Source organism: Salvia miltiorrhiza, chromosome 2, assembly GCF_028751815.1.
Source record: "Salvia miltiorrhiza cultivar Shanhuang (shh) chromosome 2, IMPLAD_Smil_shh, whole genome shotgun sequence".
Classification (NCBI taxonomy): domain Eukaryota; kingdom Viridiplantae; phylum Streptophyta; class Magnoliopsida; order Lamiales; family Lamiaceae; genus Salvia; species Salvia miltiorrhiza.
In genome coordinates, this window is record NC_080388.1 from 36411280 (window position 1) to 36432424 (window position 21145).

The 21145-nt window shown below is 38.1% G+C and overlaps 2 protein-coding genes across 2 annotated transcripts; one reads left to right on the forward strand and one right to left on the reverse strand.

Moving 5' to 3' along the window:
- Positions 1 to 10456: 10456 nt before the first annotated feature.
- Positions 10457 to 14827, forward strand: LOC131012227 (uncharacterized). Its single transcript, XM_057940135.1, has 8 exons — positions 10457 to 10761; positions 10848 to 10907; positions 11593 to 12411; positions 12493 to 13389; positions 13493 to 13795; positions 13874 to 13981; positions 14049 to 14237; positions 14319 to 14827. The coding sequence occupies exons 2-8, from the start codon at positions 10887 to 10889 to the stop codon at positions 14754 to 14756; spliced, it is 2775 nt and encodes a 924-aa protein (XP_057796118.1). The 5' UTR covers positions 10457 to 10761; positions 10848 to 10886; the 3' UTR covers positions 14757 to 14827.
- Positions 14828 to 15567: 740 nt separating this feature from the next.
- On the reverse strand, positions 15568 to 18236 carry LOC131012228 (uncharacterized). The gene is made up of 2 exons (XM_057940136.1): positions 16011 to 18236; positions 15568 to 15948 (listed from the first exon to the last, which is right to left on the reverse strand). Exons 1-2 carry the CDS (start codon positions 18230 to 18232, stop codon positions 15609 to 15611), a joined length of 2562 nt encoding a protein of 853 aa, XP_057796119.1. The 5' UTR covers positions 18233 to 18236; the 3' UTR covers positions 15568 to 15608.
- Positions 18237 to 21145: the final 2909 nt, after the last annotated feature.

Here is a 21145-nt window from a genome sequence, read left to right on the forward strand (position 1 = left end):
AGCTTTTGGGTGTATACTTGTCATATATTCCAGTCTTAAACTATTCCCACGTTAAATTCCCTAACTACTTAGATGTCATTGTCTTCCTCCTTACTTCCCACCATAAGTCAGCTGAAAGGATACACGAGACATTCCTGCGCAAGAAATTGAAGATGCGCTCACTAGCTTCTCAGCCTTCGTTGGATCTCCTATCTTATCGAAGACAAGTGGGTTTTCTCGTAGAAATAGTTATTCTATTCTACATTTGTTGTATGGTTAGTGGGGCTTGTTCTGGCCCCGGTACTGGGCCTCTTCCATTATCTCGGGGAATTCTTCCCCTTCCTCTCAGACACCCCCATTTAGTGGCATACTGATGAGTTGACATATAGTCATTAACGCATTGTAAAACATACAGATGCATATCATCACTTCTGTAAATTGTTTCTTGATTCTCAAATCTTGTACGGACTCTTTCTCATGCAAGCATATAAGTAACACGTGGCATAAGTGACTTGCCGCAAAAGACCAAATAGGTTGCTAAATACACATAGGAAATTTACATCAATAAAGACTATTTCATCGACATTTGGATATAGATCTACTCATCTATCCAAGTACTACATGTGGTGGACTGGTTGTCTAGCAGTTATCACAAAAGAACTTAGTCACATTGCGCCCTGTGGACCAGCGTTTCAGTACTAGTCCTAGTCAAACAACTAAGCCAGCATAAGGGCATAAAAAGCATCAGAACAATCAACATTTCTGAAAAACACAAATAACGTTCTACTAAATCCATAAGAGATGGTCTAGTTGGATCACGTGCTTGACCCTTCGGTCGAGGCATACGTGTCAGATGGATTTAATCTGGTGAATACTCGTTTGTCTTTAGGTCACTGGAAATCTACTAACAACTAATAAACTACAATGATTGAAATCACAAAAGATAATTAGGCAAAGTGTTTCAACAATTTTGTCAAGTGATTGAAAATGAATGACCTTAGGGTAGAAATGAATTGACTAGAAGGTCGAAACGAAATGACCTAATAATCTGAACCCGTTTGGCTTTTCAGATGAAAGTTTGAATATATAGGTTTAGAGACCCATATACGATGACTACTGAGATTTTGGTCATGTGGACTGGCCAGGTCCAACATAATTATTTCTCAGTCACACGGAATTACTTTTTCGAACTTGGTAACTCTTTGTTTATTGGGCTGCAAAAGGTACTTCTGGTCTGAGATCTCTACTTTTTTTTTTTTTTTTCACATCTAAAGTTTATCCTTGAGAATACGCTGAAGCTTCCCAAGCTTGGGGTCTTCTTCCTAAAATCAACACTTTTTTTTTTCTTAAAATCTTCTTTACACGAAACAAGACCATTCAAACACATTCGACCTTATTCAATATTCATCCTTTGAACGATCTTAATATCGTACTTCTGGTATCTAGCGTTCATTCTCATAATGCTTGTAATGCATTTATGTAATTCGAAGCACTCTCTCACGCTTTTACAGGAAATGGATTTTGCATCTCTGAGCATCTTTGCAAGGTATGTGTCACCACACACAATACTAAATCATGGAACGACTTTAGTTATTGCTTTCATTCTGATTACTAGACTGGATGTTTCACTCGAGACGTTCTAGTCGGGGAAATGTCCCTGATCAGCTAAGGTATGTACACTTAACTTGAGTATACCCCCAGGGTCTCATTAGAATCTCATTATATTGACTTTAGCATCGAACCGTTGTCGATACTTCTAGCTCTTGTTAAACTCCAAACCATCTTCGGGAACTCCTATCGTCTTACGCACTTGTGTAGATTTCTCTGGTCAATTATAATAGTCGGTAACTTCTAGTTGCCTACGTCACATCTCGTCTTTCCGGTTCGTAGTAGGCAATCCTAATCAATAAGGTTCTAAATCATGCTCGTGTGTAATGTAATTGGTAACTGTAGTAAAAAGGTTCCGAATATCTGAAATTGCAAGGTGACAGTTCTAATTGCAACACTATAACATCTTTACACAAAGCTTTATGACTCTATGTGAGTCTAATTCTGAAGTTCAATCATAAATCATGAAGGTTCTCTTCACGCCATAACTGGTGATAATTGAGGGGTTTGAAATGAGGCTTAGCTCATTATGCAACTGCTAGCTACTCATCACTATGAGCAATGTCTCAAGTAAGTTCTTGTCGGGTCAAGCAATAGTTGGTTCGGGATTTTATCACGGCGAATAGTCTGAATAAGGAACTATGCCCGTATCACAGACTCATGTGTGACACTCTTCTTTTCGTCTCATTGCATTTTTCTCATTGAATTCTCGTGTCTCTTCAAGTGACATTTGATGTTCTTCCTCTTGCTTAGCTCTTCACTATGGCTATAGTGAAAGATAACTGAATTTCTACCTTCTACTGTTCTTTCGTAACAGTGATCGTGCATTCTTAATATTTCTAAGTTTATTGAGATATCTAATCAATCAATAAGACATAAAACTTAAATATAAGCATCTATACATTCGCATGAAACGTGAACTTTTCAACGTTTGATAAAAAAATCATTACCTCTTTCTTTCTTGTTGAGCGTGACGATGTGATGAAGTGATGATCTTTTGTTGACTGACTCTTTTATACTAATATCAAAGTTAGGACTAATTGGGTAACTCTTGGATTCAGAGCAAACGAACTGCTCTGATACCACTCTATCACGACCGGCCCTAATTAAGGATAATTAAGCCGGGGAAATCGTGACTAATGGAGGGAGATTAGAAGCGGGGTAGAAAGGGGAATAATCAAACAAGGAAGGATCACATTTCATCATTGTTAACAAAAGGGATATTTAAAATATAACGGAGGTTTAGTCGTATAGACTCAAATAACTAGTAAGTTCGGATAACTCCAACTTAGCCAAAATAACATAAAACTTCTGAGTACGCAGCGGAATAAGGTTCTGATTACATGTATGAAGACATGTATCCCTAGAGTTCATTAATACATAATAAGACAAAAGAGTCCCGCTCGTCACTTCATCACCATCGGCAGCTACTCAACCTGCACATTTAGAAATATATGTAGGGCTGAGTACAAAAGTACTCAGTGGGCACGTATGCCTAAGTATAAAAATACATGCTTCAAAATTTTAAATTGTCATGCCATCATAAACAGTACAGCAAGGGAGTTTTAGCTAAAAGGCCCAAGCTTACTAAATTCATTTGTGATTCTTAAAGTTCGACTGCAGTCTAAGTTCTCTTGTAATCTATCATATCTGGAACTTTGTGCCGGAGAGGTGGCCACCTCTCACGGTCACTTGACCGGCCAACCCGCTAGATGACTCACGGTCACTGGTGTACACTAGCCCTGGCAGGATAGCTATCAACTGCTCAAGACCCGAATTCGATTACATAACTGGCAAAGCCACATCAGATAGATATCATACTAAAATTCAAACATTTTATGGCAAGACAACAGTTGTAATATTTTCCAGTTCAAAGATTTGTAACGAATTAACTTGTTCAAAGGTAGCATTAAACTCGTTTGATAGATATATAAAACTGAAATTAACAGTTAAATCATCACATGCATTCATTCGTATAAGAGGCCTACGACACGCAGGGGATCTCTATACGTATAGTAAAAGTAATGCCCACCTGATAGAAACTTTCTGTGGTACAGTAGCTCCTTGTCTGATTATTAATCTTGTGCTTGACCTTTATTACGATAATATAAATAAGATACTGCTCGAGCAAAATCCTCAAATAATGAGAATATGAAATTAACAATGCATGATCCTCTTATGCATGAATTATTATTCTGAAATAATAACCGGGGAATTTCTATTGTTAATCCAGGCTATTGGATTTAAACTAAAGCTAAGTCTCGTCTCGTGAAGCCGGATAATTAACTAAAATTAATCTGTTCTCTGCAGGGTGTTCTACTCCGCCGATTAAATAAACCCCGCTCTTCGTAGTCGATAGAAACGAATAAATAAATACTTCGACTTACTCGCTTTTATTCTCGTAAAACTCAATCGGGCTTAATAAATAGGAGAAAGTACTGTTGTCGGTTTAAATAATTAAAAGGCTCGACATAAGGCCGTGCGCCTAATAATTAATATGAACGGCCCAATTGAAATAATTCATTGGCTTAAGTAATTAAATAAATCTTGGCCCAATGAATAAATAATGAATTGTTGGGCTCAAATAAATAAATCAAACAAGGCCTAGTTAATATAATACAATAGTCCAAAAAGATAGAATGAGTGAGGCTCAATTCCTTTAATAATTCTCAGCTCAATAGAAAATAATAAGGACCCAATTAATAAATGCAGTTGGGCTTTTAATATATTAAAACTCAGCCCAAAATGGAAAAATGGCTGCGGCCCAATGAAAAATAAGGTAAAGCAGGCCCATCCTTAACAAAACAATTGGGCTTGATTTAAATCAAGGTTCAGCCCGAAGTCAATTAAAAGTGGCCCAGAATAAAATACACCAAGGCCCAAAAGAATTACTCTCTCTCTCTCTCCTTCATTTTCAGTCGACCCTCTTCTCTCTCTCAACAATGATTCGAAAATTCCTTCTCTCAGAATAGTCGAAAATTCCTTCTCTCAAAATCAGTCGAGCCTCATTCGCCGTCTTTGCTCCGACCGGCGTCGGCTGCCGTCGAGCCTAGGTCCGGCGTGGCCGCACCTGCATCTTCCTCCTTATCCTCTCTTCACCGCTGTACGAGCAGATCCCCAAATCGAGCCCTAATTTTCGTCCGCGATGCCGCTGCTGACTTTTCCGGTCGTTCCAGCTGCCGGCGTGGCCGGCGTTCATCTGTTGACCGCGACGCCATTTCCTTCGCGTTCATCCGGCGACCAGGAAAAGGTCCGCCTGTTGTTGCCCTCCGGAGTCGGTGGGTTCGAGCTGTGCTCTGCCGCTGTCACCTCGGCTCTGAAAATCCGGCGACATCGCCGCCTCCTGAAGTCCGACCCATCGTCTGTCCCCTTCTCTCCCAGGAAGCGAAGCCGAAGCCGCCGCCGATTTTTATTTTCCTTTGTGAACGTTGTCGCTGCGACTGTTGCTCTGGAAGCAGCGAAGGTCGCCGCGTCGTCGCGTTGCCGACCATGGATCAGCGAGTTGTGGTCGTCGTCGGGGTTTTTCTCTAACCGCGTCCGGCGAGCAGCAGAGCTGTGCCTCCGTCGACGCTCTTCGGTTCGGCGGAACAGGGCAGCCTCCCCTCCGTCCGATTTCAAGTCTCTCACTCACACAGGTTTAAGGTGTTCTAAACGAAAATCCATCAGTTTGGTTTCTAGTGTTATTCCAGTTGGTGCAGCCCGTAAATCATCTTGTTTCCTATTTGATTATGCAAGAGATTAAACTAAACATGTAGTTATTTCCATATCATAGGAATTCTTACTGACTTCGTGATTCCTAAGCCCCTTATGCATATATATACACACCTGTATACTATGTATTTCCTTCTAAACATATGCTTGATGATATGATGCATGAACTGGAGCTGAGCTTAGTATTTACCTTGCAATTGTTTGGTGTTTGGCCGTCTGTTGTTGTTGTTGAATTCATTGGGGAAGAAGCTGAAAAGAATTGTGGGTTCATCTTAATAAATGCAGGTTGATTAAGAATGGAATGGGGAGTTGAAGCCAAAGCTTACCCTCCCTTGAAGTCTGGTAGCAACAGCAAATTCTTCTGCTCTCTCTCTTTCTTCAAATTCTTGTGCACTAAGGAAATTTGAAGGGATTGTTGGGTGTAGTATAAAGGGGTAGATAGGCTGTCATAGGGTGGCTGATAGAGGGTGGTTGAAAGACCCCTTACTGCTCCAGCCGCATGCGCCGCAAGCTAGAGGGGAAAGGATGGGACATGAGTGTTATCAGAACTACTGTTGTTGCAGCTATTTTATTCTATGTACACACACGCACCTTTCTCTTTCCTTTCCCCTTTTTCTTTTCTTTATTGCTGCGTGTACTAGCTATATGGTAGGAGTAAAGTGAAGAAAATCCTTCAGTCTTCGATAAATCTATATCTTGTGTATCTGTAATACTAATCTCGAGTTTTGCTAAGAAAATTGCGTGTTTGCAATCAAACATTGATTATTCCCATTAATCACGTATCTTGAATATCGATATCTAATTTCTTGCCTGCTAATTCTACATCAAATCCGTAAATTCAATTCGCTTCACATGTCGTCTAATATCTAAATTAAATCCGTAGATTTAATTAGATTAACAAGTCGGAATATATCCACGACTCAAGTAACAATAATAGATAGAAATAATATTCTATAGCATATAAAATTAATAACCTGACTTTGCTAAGTCAGTTATCATTCTAGAAAATAAATCATTGTCTACTCAATGAATAAATCACGATCATTTCACGTGGAAATATCTAATTCAGAATCTCAGCTGGATTAACATTACTGGAGGATGCAATAATTAAATATCGCATTTACTAATCTTAATCATAAATAAAAGAGCGGGCTACTACACACTATTAGTGCCAAAAGTACCAATAGAAAAAAAAATTCCAAGTAAATTGATACTTTTGGCACAAATGACAATATTAGTGCCAAAAGTACATACAGAAAGCCAAAAAAAAAAACCAAGTAAATGACAATATTAGTATCAAAATTATCAACAGAAAAAAAAAAGTCCCCCAAGTAAATTGGTTCTTTTGGCACAAATGATAATTTTAGTGCCAAAAGTATCATTCGATAATTAAATCATAAATAGAGAATTTAAACCATAAATCGAGAATGTAAATACTAAATGGGGAATCTAAACCCTAAATGAGAATCTAAGCCCTAAATGGAGAATTTAAACCCTATGGAGAAGTGTTCAAAATGGTCATACAACTGCACCCATCTATATAAGACAAGGTAGTGTATCAACACAAGTATATGTCACTATTGGCACTAATATGGTCGCTAGTATCATTCGTGCCGCGCAATTAGGCGTGACCAACGGGTAAAAAAGGCAGAACGCGTAAAATATGGCCAGATTTTGTGTTTTTCAAAGCAGTGGCCAAAATTTATATTTGCTTGTTCAAAATGGCCATATGACTGCATATTTTCTTATTTTTATCTATTAAGACTAATTTTTTAGGGTGTGTTCTCTATGGTTAATAAACTTTCATGAGAAAATGAGGGATAACAAAAAAAATTCTCCTTTAAATGTCTCATTTCCTTTTCCTCATTTTCTATAAACAAAGAATTTCATTATTTCTCATTCATTATTTCCACTTCAAGGAGGGAAAGTGTAATAGTATTATTTCTTCTTGGAGTGAAAAGAATGAATGAGAAAAGATGAAATTCTCTTTTTGTAGAAAATGGGGAAAAAGAAATGAGATATTGAATGAAGTTTTTTTTTTTTTAATCTCTCTCATTTTTTTTATGATAAATTTATTAAAAGAGAACAAACACCTATGAGAGTAAAGGCGCTTCAACGGACAAATTTACTCTAATCCACATTACATCTATCTATACTATATTAAAAAGGGAGTTTTCAATTACAAATTGATTTCAAATCAATTTCAAAATTGAGTGGTAATTTTGTAATTAGAATAAAATTGAAGGTTTATTTATAAGTTATACATCTTTTTTTTTTTCTTTTTCTTTAACTTCTTATTTTTCTATTTTATTTCTTTTTAAAATTATGAAATTCGACTAATTATAGAATGTTTGATATGCATGTCAAATTAAAGATCATGAAAAGAGCTTTAATTTGATATATGTTATGTAAATATTGGATTTAAAATAAAAAAATTATATTTATTTAAAGATTAAAACTTAAGAAAATTCTCTCTCCTCTCTCCTCTTTTTTTTGAATAAATCTATTTTTTTCAATTATCTTTTAACCTATATTGTTTTCTTTTTTTACAATATCAATTTTTATTAATATGAATTATTCTTTATTATTTTTATATTAAACTAAAATATATTTATCTTAAATTATAATATTTTAAATTATATTTAGAATTTTTATATAATAATCAAATTAATATTAATTTTATATAAAATAAAATTTAAAAATATTTTTCGTGTGTTGCACAAGTGCAAATGCTAGTATGAAATAAAAGGCAAGAAATGTGCGGATCCTCTTAGATGTTCATTGCATTCATTCAACGTTTTGATACATCATTGGTTCAATTCATGTAAATATACATCCAAAATAAAATAGAAACATACCATATTGCGCTTCGTAGGCAATAATAGTAGTTAAATTGCGTAATTAATGTCTTAATAATGAGTAGCTCCCATGGGGCTAGATTCCCCTAAAAATTTAATTTTTTTATCCTACTTTTTCCTTTTCCTTTACTGGGAAATTTCTATATGACATACATATACTTTTCACTACAAATGAAGGATAATATTATCACCATTTTTGGAGGGATAAGATTGTAAATGAGAAATGAGTAAGGGTCAACTAGAAAATATGGAAAAAGAAAGGAAGAATTTAAAGGGTAAAATTTTGTTAATTTTCCCATGATAAATTTACAATCAAAGAGAACGTGCCCTTATGAAATATATTTAAGAGGAAAATCTTATTATAGCCCTCTTTCATAAAAACATAAGTTTTATAGTCCTAATATATAATAGATAAGTTATATAGCCATTTTAAATTTAAAAGACTATAATACCCTTTGACTTTTTTGTATTTTCATTTACTTGATGGCACCATCGAGTACTCAATGGTGTACTCGATGACACCATTGAGTACTTTGATTACTCGATGATGTTATAGAAAATCTTCATTCTTTTTCATTACTCGATGGTGTACACGATGGTGCCATCGAGTACGGCGACGGTGATTGGAATGGCGTGGCGATGGCGACCCGCCGGAGGCAGTTTTGATGTAGAGAGAGAATGTGTAGAGAATAAAATGTTAAATAAAATGAAATATTGAATAAAAATATAATGTAAAATGTTAAATAAAAATTCAAAAAAGTCAAAGGGTGTTATAGTCTTTTAAGCCTAAAATGACTATATAACTTATATATTATGGGATGGAATTTAAAGTACCCACTTTGGTTAGTTATCTTACAAAATTACCCACCCATATAAGATGTCTTATAAAACTACCCACTTTGTAATTGATGGTGATAGGCTTGCATCGTTTTCCGTAAAAGTTCTTACACTTTTCTTACACAAGTACACTTGTGTAAGAAAATGTGTAAGAGAGGTAGTTAAATATGACTCTAAATCTGAGGAAATGACATTATTTGCTAACTTAAGTCATTATTTGTAACCCTAAAATGCCTTAAGTTCGAAAAAATAAGGACATGTTTTCATGTTATTAAACATCTATAAGAAAGTTGAAAAAAAATTAAATGAAACGTATTATGAAACAAGTTTTTTTTGAAGCTAATACAATAATTACCCGGCAGTTAATCGTAGCCGTTAGAAGTAGCCGGCTGGAAATGGATCCCAGCGGCTACTTGGACCGGCTAGTATTAACAGGCGGGTAAATACTTAATTAGCTTTAAAAAAATTCTAGTTTCATAATATTGTTGATTTTAAATTTTTAAACAGCCATAATTTGTATAATTATTATAAACTTAAAGGGTGATTGGACAATTCACGGGCATAATGCAGCTTTATAGGGTGACAATCTCTTTGCAGTAAATTCACGAGAAGGAGATTCACAAAATAAACTCAATAAGTCTAAATTTATATAGTTTATTTGATTGAATATGAATTAATATTGTAACACATAAAATAATAGCAACTAGTCGATAACAAAACTACAAAATCACATATTATGAATCAATGAATCATTATACACCTTACAACCCAGTACCCGCCAGAAATATGTATCCGGCTGACGTAGCCGTGGGTAAGAAACTACTCACGGCTACAGAGGACGGCTACTAAGTACTGGCGGGTAAGTTGTTAAATGTCTTTAAAATAATTTTTCATATCATTTTATATAATATTCGTATTTTTTACCCTTAATTTACTATTATTTCTTCTATTTATACACGAAAACCTAATTTTTTTTAATTATAAGCTTAAAGGGTGATTGGACAATTCATACGGCTACAATGCAGCTTTATAGGGTCTATTTCTTCTTTGCAGTAAATTCACGAGAAGGAGATTGACAAAATCAACTCAATAAGTCTAAATTTATTTAGTTTATTTGATTGGAATATGAATTAATATTGTAACACATAAAATAATAGCAAATGATGGATAAAAAAATTAAAAATCATATATTATGAATCACTGAAACATAATACACCATGCCACCAAGTACCCGCCAGAAAAATCGTAGCCGTCTTCCTTAGCCGTGGGTAAGAAACTACTCACGGCTAAATCGTACGACTACACTTTTGTGGCGGGTAAGTTATTAAATGTGTTTAAAATAATTTTTCATATCATTTTATATAATATTCGTATTTTTTACCCTTAATTTACTACTATTTCTTCTATTTATACACGAAAACCTTTATTTTTTTAATTTATAAGCTTAAAGGGTGATTGGACAATTCATACGGCTATACAGATAGGCGAGAATCGCGGAAGCTTTATTGGGGGATGTACACGGCTGTATCTCAAATTCACAAGGCAATTGAAGGGTTGTTTGACCAAGAAGGTTTGAATTGGGGCCATTTACATGTATAACAATTACAACTTTTAACCTAGCCGCATTCCAATTTGAATTCACGGCATCTGTTTATTTTTTGAGAGAGAGTGAGAGAGAGAGGCAGCCGAGAAAGAGAGATAGAGGAGAAAGAGCATCTGGTCCATTTTTGAGAGAGAGGAGAGCATTCACGTCTTGCATACACCGAAGGTAAATTGGAATGAATATTTTTTTTTTGCTTTGTTTTTCTTGTTTGTCCCATGTTTGAATGAGAATCAATTTTTTTGAACTTGAAGGAGGGCTTGCACGATTTTTTCAACTTGAAGGCATATACCATGGCTTCTTCTTCAAACGAAGTAAGTATCCTATTTCGTTGATTTTATTTAAATTCTTGAATAAGGATGTTATTTTCCACAACAAGTTGAAGCATGTTATTTTCGTGAATTATTTTGGTGACATTGTTTAATTCGAATTACTTGTGTTTAATTATGTTCGTGAATTGGGTAGTCATTTTGGTTGAATTAGTTATGTTATTTGTGAATTACTTAGTATATAATTTGATTTAGTTTAATTTTAAAATCATTTCAATAATTTAAATAAAATACACAACCAAAGAATTGAATTGGGTAGTGCATAAATTGAAACTAACGAGAAGATCCTCTACATGTACATAATTATTTTCGTGAATTAATAATAATAATAATAATTCTATTTGGTTGAATTACTTATGTTATTTTCTTGAATTACTTAGTATATAATTTGATTTAGTTTAATTTTATAATCATTTCAATAAATAAATTAATTCAATAATTTAAATCTGACTGCCAACCTAAGAATTGAATTCGTGTATGGTATGATATAGAATAAGTATTTATTTGAATAATAACATTTTTTCATGTTTTTCATAATGTTTAAAATTTATTACATTTTTTCATGTTTTTCACGTTTATGTTATTATTAAATTTTGTGTTATTTTTAGTTGGTGTTTCTTAATTAATTATATTTTGGCTTTTTAATTGATATATTTTTGGTATTGAATAGATGGGTTATCGGAGGCCCGAAACAATAAATCGCCCCGGGACGCAGATCAGTTCTTACTACAAGACCAGTTATTTGTCCCTTGTACCCGAGCAACTGAGGGAAATTGGGGGCGACGCACTGGAGACCACGTTCAGGCAGGGTTGCTTTGGACATTTGTTGGATTGGGATCCGGGCAACAGGTGCAACATGGCATTGCACCATATTGTCTCTCGTTCTTTGCTGGATTGTGACGATGTGATGTGGTTCTACATCAACGGCAGGAAGGTTTGCCTTGATCACGCCGCATTCGCTCTTGTGACCGGATTGCCATTTGGGCCACATCGTTTCGATCCAACAGCAACCCACAATTTGAAGAATTGTGTAGCCTACACACGAGTTTGTGGCGGGCAGCGCTTGTCAGTTCAGGAGTTGGCAAACATTTTTTTCGAGAGGTGGACGGAGATTGTCGACCCCGACGGCTCGATAGCACTGCGTGTGGCCCACCTGTTGGTGCTACACGCATTTGTTTTGGGCGTGGATTTGCCACGACCCGTGGAGATCTGGACGTGGGCTTTGGTGGAGGACTTGTCGGAGTTCTCCACATTTCCTTGGGGTGCAGCGGCATATAATCGCTTGAACTACAGGATGAGGAAGATGTCGAAAGAATGGAAGTACCACTTCTATGGGCCTTCTTGGGCTCTATATACTTGGGGTCTTGAGGTTGTTCCCGGCTTGGGCAGAGCCGTCGCTATACATAATGCCGGGATATTACCTAGATTCAAGAGGTGGACCTTCAGGAGTAAAATCAAGGAAGATTTGCAGCCCCTATTTGAGTCACCGGTAATAATTTAAGTGTTTATTATGACATTATATTTGATGTTATGAATATTAATCATCATGTACATATATTTTTTATTGTAGGAGAACGGGCTTTATGAGTTGCAGCCCGAACAGCAGGAGGCGACGACGCACTGGTGGCTATCGGTCGCGAATGACGGAGATGTCCAGTTTCCAGGTCCGGGCGTCTTCGGCCAGAGGCATCCTCGAGCGGACATGAGTGGTGGGGACCGCTCTGAGGCATCTATTCAGAGGGCACCCCGACGTCGCAGTTCAAGGCGCGAAGATCGGGGAAAGCGGCAGAGACCACAGGTGGTTTCGTCCTCGTCGAGCAGTGGCCAGCGGGATCAGAGTGGCGGCGACGATCGCCCCGTGACTTCCGGGCGGAGGTCACAGAGTCAAAGGAGGCCCAGATACGGGGGAGAGAGCAGTGCTGCTCATGGGCCTTCTGGTTTGAGCGAGCAGGAGTGGCAGCGCATGGAACAGATGGTGCGCGAGAGTGAGGGCCGGGTGGCGAGGCGTGTGGAGGAGGGCCTATTCACGAGGCTGAAGAATTGGGCCGAGGAGACCTTTGGGTGTATGCGTTGCCGATGCTCGCATAGCACCGATGTACGTCAGCCCATGCCTGCTCCAAGACCTCAATCGGACAGGCGACGTGAGCCCGAGCCCGAGGCCGAGCCCGAGACCGAGCCCGAGCACGAGGATGCGCCATCGCAGCAGAGGTCTCCTGCTAGGGACGCGGGTCACTCCGGCAGTGATGATTATCAAACCCCACCGGGCCCGCATACTGGTTTTGGTGTGCCCACGACTTTTGGGGCTGGCCTACAGTTGACCCCATATCTGGGGCCACGCTACTCGTACACTGAGCAGCCCTCGAGCTCAGCACACCCATTCGAGCCGCCTCGTTCTTCGCTGCCGATTCTGGCCGAGGCTGGATATTCTCAGGAAGAGATGGAGCGTTTATGGCAGCAGTTTAGTGGGGTAAAAGCTCAGTATTTGTTTTAAATTTTACTTCTAATTGAAATTACGTGTCATTTATGGACTGTTTATATGTTTAACTTGTGTTGTTTTAATGTAAATATAGGGAGCTTCTGCTTCTGGGGCAACACCTGCCATTCCCCTCAGTGTTTGTCCACCACCACCAGAGGATGCGCAACTGCGCCGAAGCTACCGTGAGCGGCAGCCTTCGGCTGCGCTGAGATCCCCATACGTTCACAGCAACGAGCCGAAACCCGTCGACAACAAGTATATTCAGGGATTTACTCGTATGGCGGAGCGTCTCCGTGGTGGGAACTACAGGAAGTTGGTGGTGACAGAGAGTGGGCACCCGATCAAGAGGCAGTTTTGGGTGACTCTCATGAACAGGACTAAAGAGCTCGAGCCCGAGGTATCTAATATTTTTGATGCACTTGTTACATGTTGTACCCTCAGTGTTTACTTAATATTAACATTAAAGTATGTGCAGCATGTAGATGCGTACATGATGACGCTGAGGCATAGGCTGGTGAGCGGTACAGACCTGCTTCAGGACATCGATGACAGGAGCCATATCATATTGGATGCGGAATTCTTCGTAAGCATTAACATATTTTGCGTTTATAATAAAGTATTATTTGAAATAATGTTTTTCTTCTTTGCAGACTTATTTGGATAGAGAATACAATGAGCTTATGGCGAATGCGCGCCGTATGTTTAGCTCTCCTTCAGAGCAGCGTTTTATAAACTCTGAGGCAATTGTGATGGGGTGGCAGCCGCACGCCAACCGTATGTATTCAGTGTATGGCAGGGGTACCTCATCGAGTCAGGGAGATTGGATGGATGCCATTGCGGTACACAATTACACCTACATCATAAATAACTTTGACTGTTGATCAATAATGATTGTTGATCAATTATTTCTTCATGTACAGGTCATTGTTCCTGTGTTTGTCCTTCAGCGTTTCGTTATCTGTAGCATTGATATGCTCACGGGTAAATGCCGCGTCTTTGATCCGAACTTGTATCGGATCCTGGCACAGGAACGCCACGACATGCTGCGCGCTCTTGCTCCTTTGGGCCTCCTTTTCTACCGGGTGCTTGAGGTGTCCCTTTGGTTCGAGCGGACACGCATTGTGGAGAACCCGAGACAGAATCTCGAATGGCGTCAGCTCCAGATCGAGTATGCCGATCCTGCCGAGCAGTTCTCACAGGCTGACCGATGGAGCTCTGGTGTTTTCGCGTGCATGGCTGTAGAGCGTTTGATCGCAGACTCGCCGAGCCTGTCATGGGGCAATGACCATGTTCAGGAGTATAGGCACAAGATAGGCAGTGCCATCTTTGAGTTCTGCACGACCCCCAATACACTTTGATAGTGTATTTTCATCCTTATGACTATTTTGTTTAACAACATTTTTATATTACATTCTAGTATCATTTTATCTATATTTACTGCCATGATGACTTGTGATGCATATAAAACTGTAAGATAAGATGAAAAAACTAATTAGCCGCCACAAAAGTGCAGCCGTGTGGATTAGCCGTGGCAATCTTCATTACCCACGGCTACATCTTTAAAAACTAATTAGTGGCGGCTAAGTCGTTTTTCAAACTTAAATGACATGTTTAATGCATAATCACATAATCTCAAACTCTGTAATGGTATATTCTAAAATTATTAGTACAAGTTGTTGGTTTTCCCAAATTCTCATTCATAATTTCAACTCATAATTGTAGTGACATGTAAATGGTGATCATTGTTAAGTAAGTCTGATTTGTCGTTTGAATTTGTCAAATATTACAGTTGAATATATTTATCAACGTCAAACAAACCAAAATAGAACAATTAGCCGCCACAAAAGTGTAGCCGTGTGGATTAGCCGTTCTAATGTAACTACCCACGGCTACACATTTTTTAGGCACATTTTGTGGCGGCTTTTTAATCATTTTAGTTCCTAGTTCATTATAAATTGTTTAACTCAAACTTAATTTATCGAATTTCTTCAAATTACAACGTTATGATTTAATCCATCAATCCGGTCAACTTATGATATTTTTATCAAAATTATATAGTAATTCATTTCTATTTCTAATGTAATAATAATAATTATTTAATATTTAAAAGAAAAGAACAATGAAATTGAAATAATATCATAATAATTAGAATAATATAATAAACTAGGGAACTCTAAATGAACTTAAATAAAACAGAAAAATAAATACGACTACGCATCGGTGGCCGTACCCTTGCACGATCGACGTGTGTGACCAGACCCGCCACATAGACCACACGTTTTGGGTGCTCGTTTCTTGCTACTAGTTGATGCCTCCGCTGTTGATGTGTTTTGAGTCGGTCTTTCACCTGCGGATCGAACTCGAGTTTCCTTTGGACGACCAGCTTGTCGCCGAGAGAGATTTGGTAAAATAAGCTGAGATGCAATTCGGAAAGGAATATTCCAATTCTCTATGGGAGGCAAGTGGTTAACGTCACCAGAGTATGTGTCAACTAGTGAACTGTTCCAGTAGTAAGAGTGCACGTAATCCTCCACTGACTCGTTCGCCTCACTGCAAAACAAACGATTATACTTTTTGTTATTTAATAATGGTCATGAATAGAAATGACATACGTAATGGCTGCAATCGCATGAGAACACGGCATCTGGTCCTCGTTGAATTCGTTGCATTCACAGCTCTGCTTTTGAAGGTCAACCATATAATGGCGACCACTAGCACGAACCCTGTATTTTCTCTCGGTGGTCCTCTTGGCTGTGTAACGACGACTTTTTACAAGTTCTGCACTGAGCTTCTGTTTTGCCTCCGGAGTCAGATTTTCATCGCTCTCTTGTGCGGCCGCAAGCCTGTCGTTGAACCACTGCTCGACAACTAATCTGACTGCCTCCAACATCGAGCAGATTGGAAGACGCCTGGCCCACAGCAAACGTGCATTAAAACTCTCGGCGGCATTGGATGTAAGGAAACTGTAACGGGACACAGGACATTGTGATCGTGCCCACTTCTCCGGGCCTACGCGCAACAACTTCTCGTACGCCTTTGGCTTCAGAGCAGCCATGGCTGACATTGCACGCGTGTAATCTGATTGCTCGTAGGCGTATGCAGCCTGGCGGAAAAGCTCAGCAACACCGGGCCCGTAACCCTTCATCTTGTTCAACAAGTGGTAGTAGCAAATACCGTGAGTAGCATTTGGAAACTCGCTCTTCACAGCATTAGCGATGGAGACATGCGCATCAGATACAATAAGTAAGTTATCGGGCTCGCCGCAAGCACCTCTCAGATGTGACATAAACCACTTCCACGACTCATCATTCTCGATCGGACCGACACCGATCGCCAAGGGAAAAACTGCCTCGTTTCCGTCTTTTGTCACGGCGACAAACAAAATGCCACTATTTTTGCCCTTCAGGTGTGTGCCGTCAACCACAATCACTGGTCGAAGGTGAAAGTAGAAAGGTGAGATGGAAGCCCACAGAGCAACAAACAAATGTTTGAACCGGCAGTCTACATCTACGTCCAAATCATATACGGTGCCAGGATTCGCTTCCTTCAGGGCATACAGATATCTTGGGAGCAGGAGGAACGAATCATCAACTCGACCGTATATCATATCCATCCCGAGATTTCTTGCACGCAGCGCGACATCATATTTGATTTTGATGCCGAAATCGCGTACTAACTCAGCCATGATGGATTTCGGCTTAATGACCTCTCCATCATCGCGTATTCTGTTTGCCACAAACGCTGCCACCACCTTCGAGTGCGCCTTGATTTTTTTAGCTGTGCGCAAGTCCCCTTCGCATGAATGCTCTTTCAACTTATGCACTCTCCACATCCCTCGGCCGTGAACAGACGCACGAAGATCGAAATTGCAGTTGTCAGAGTGCTTGCACGAGAAATAGACTCGTCCCGGATCTGAGCGGACAACTTTTGTCTCAGTGCTTCGCTTCATGTTCCACAAACCAACAGCAATGATCAGGTCGTCTTTGCTGTTGTAAAAAGAATTCTTCTGCAGATCATCAACTCTAGAAGGGTCACTCTCGCGAGCAACCAGCGAAGCCGAGGCGTCCACTGGAATCAAGGGAACTAACCAATTAGTTAGATCACCGGTCTCGGCTGTCGGTTGTCGGATCCAACCTGCTCGCTCGGTCTCCGTGAAATCAATTAGATCGTCGTCTAATAAATCCTCAGAGGCATCAGAAGCAGTGCCCACCTCCAGCGCAGGGTCAAATTCTTCGTCATCAGAATCATCATCGTCTCCTGATGCAACCGAGCCTTCAGCTTCGTGCTCAGGTTCATCATCTGTCCGCACATCGTTCAATCTCCCACATACTTCATTAAGCCTTTCGGTTTGATTCCATGCAGATTCGTCTAGCGGTTGTCCATCCCAATTAAAATATTGTCGTGGAGGCGAGCTCTGGACACCATGAAACGACGTATGATGATAATACGGCGTCTCATACTGACTGCATTGTGCTTCATCTACGTGTCCCGAAGGTTCAGCAAAATTAAAAGTAGGGATGTAGGCTTCTTCTACAATCGGACCGTTGTAGTGCTCAACGTACACCATGGGATAGTCGGCAGTTGCCAACAAGGCTTCCACGTCATCGTCTGTGGCCAAGCCACATTTCATCTCCCTACCAAATAGATTGGTCGCCAAATAATACAATTGGTAGCTCGAGCTCAACGAATGCGTCCTCATAATATTGTTGACGCTGCACATCAGGCTCTCAATAGTTTCGTTGACGAGGGGAAGGACCTCTGTATCCCCACCAACATAGTGTATACCATCGACGAGTCCGTTGTATCTCACATATATGTATCTAACGAATTCCATCTATAAAAACACATAAAATGTAGTATTAAAATATGCATAAACACTTTAAAAATTCTCATAAATATAACATAAAACATTCAAACTATTAATTACACAAACAATATATGAGAAAATCACCTCTTCAAGTAGAATTTGAACACCAATTGCACCAACTATCGCACAAACCACTTCTCAAATCTTTGAGGGTTTCAAATTCTCAATTTTTTAACTGAATGCTCTTTCTACGAGTATTTGGATTTATGTTTTCTCATTCACAAGTGTAGCAATTATAGACTAATATTAGATTCCTTTGTACAAATTCACGTGAAATGTATTGTTCATTCATTCAGTACACTTCAATCTATTATTCAATGTGCAATCAAATGCATGCAGAAAGTGAGCATTAAAGCCTCATTACAATCCAAATTTGTGCAGTCACCTTATCTCTTATTTCATGTGGACATGTACTTTTTTGACTAAAACATTAACAAATAAATAGAAATAACAAGGTAAAAAATTTTACAACCATATGTATTACTTCAAAATGATTTTTTGCTCCCAAAAAAACTTTTAGCCGCCACAAAATCGTAGCCGGATTCACTACCCGTGTGTGAAAAATTTCACACGGCTAGTACGACCGGATTTGCATTTCTGGCGGCTAATTGTTTTTTTAGAGCTCAAATATTTTTTTGGTTACATTTCATGAGTTTCAAGTGTTTTATTCAAAAATAGCCTATTATTTTATGTGTTTACTGTATTATTTTGTGTTCAATCAAATCATGCATACAGTGAGTATTATTACCCCACTATAATCCAATTTTTTGCAGATTCAGTATCTCTCATATTTGACATCAATGTATACTTCTTGTAATATAAAAAAATAAAATTTAAAATTAAAATAAAAACTCTAAATTAAGGTATTCGTGTTATAATATAATATTACTAAGAGGGCTCAAAAATTCACTATTATGTATATTATGCAACAACAAAATATTATGAAACAAATGGATTAATTAGCCGCCGGAAGTTCATAGCCGCTGACCAGTAGCCGTGTATATTTTGGAACACCGGCTACTGTTCACGGCTATGAATTTCCGGCGGCTAATTGTTTTTTTAGAGCTAAAATATTTTTGTGTTTACATTTCAGGAGTTTCAAGTGTTTTCTTTAAAAATAGCCTATTATTTTATGTGTTTACTGTATTATTTTGTGTTCAATCAAATCATGCATAAAGTGAGTATTTTTACCCCACTATAATCCAATTTTTGGCAGATTCAGTATCTCTCATATTTGACATCAATGTATACTTCTTGTAATATAAAAAAAATAAAATTAAAAATTTAAATAAAAACTCTAAATTAAGGTATTCGTGTTATAATATAATATTACTAAGAGGGCTCAAAAATTCACTATTATGTATATTATGCAACAAAAAAATATTATGAAACAAATGGAGTAATTAGCCGCCGGAAGTTCATAGCCGCTGACCAGTAGCCGTGTATAATTTGGACCGCCGGCTACTGTTCACGGCTATGAATTTCCGGCGGCTAATTGTTTCATTGGTTTCTAAATATTTTTTTGTTGCATAATACACATAATAGTGAAATTTTTAGTCCTCTTACTAATGTTTTTATAATGCAAACGTAAGCTAATTTTTTTATAAATTTTCAAACATACAGTATACATTAGAATGTGAAAGTGACGTGAGTTGGGCAATTATTGTCTCTTCATCACATTTTAAACTTGTGAAATTGACGTGAGTTAGACATTTTACAAAAACCGAAGCATGTCAGGTCTGATTTTCCAAAAAACCAAGCATGTCGGCTTTGACTTTTTGGACTTTGGCTTGGGTGGGTACTTTTATAAGACAAGTTATAAAAGTGGGTACTTTCGCCTATTCACAGATATATTATTATAAACTAAGGCTATAAAACTTATGCTTTTAAATAAAAAAAGGCTATAAATAATTCTCACCACAGTTAATGTACTTTGTAAATATTTTATCTTTATTTACTCATTCAAGATGAACATATTGTATTGCATGTTATGAACATGCATAAGCGTAAATAGAAGTATAATAAACACATAAAAGAAAGAACAAATTATAATAAATTCACTAATTTGGATATTAAGGCATTGTTTAAAGAGTTATTATTTGTCTATAAAAAAGGTTATTATTAAAAATAACCTCGAACTTTGACTTCATGGTGATTTTTAGTTCGAATTTACAAAAACTATAAATATAGTATGGACTTATCTTTCTCGTTCAATTTATATCCTCAGTCAGAATTTCGACGAACTAAAAGGGGGGGGGGTAACGTGGCTCTTCAAGTAGCTTGTCGGAAATTGATTTGGAAAGAAATAAAGAGAGCGCTTTTGAAATAGCCATTTTGAAGAAGGAAACACAATATTTGGTCACTAATTGAAAAAAATACAAAATCTGGCCATTTATTACGTGTAAAGACTGTTTTGCCCTTAATTAGGGCGGACCGGATTCAGGTCTAATTCATGTTTGCTCGCGGGTTAGGCACATATGGCACTAATAGTGTCATATGTGCCAACCGAAAAAGAAAAAAAAAAGTCTAAGTATATGGCACTAATGGCACTAATATGGTCACAAGTACCGTTCGTATGGCACTAATGACACTAATATGGCCATAAGTATCATTCGTGCAGCACTGAACATATGACACTAATAGTGCCATGTGTGCCTAACCCGCGTGCAAACCCGAATGCGACCCGAATTTTGTCTGCCCTAATTAAGGGCTGCTGAAATAGAAATTTTATTAAAAAAGAAAGAAAGAAACAGAGGGGAAAAGGACTAAAAAACCTTTGAAAGCACAAACGCTAACAAAGATGCGAATCTCAAAGGATCCGTCAAAATGCAAAAAACAACGTGAAAACACCCGCAAAGGACCATGAGTAGTCTAAACAAA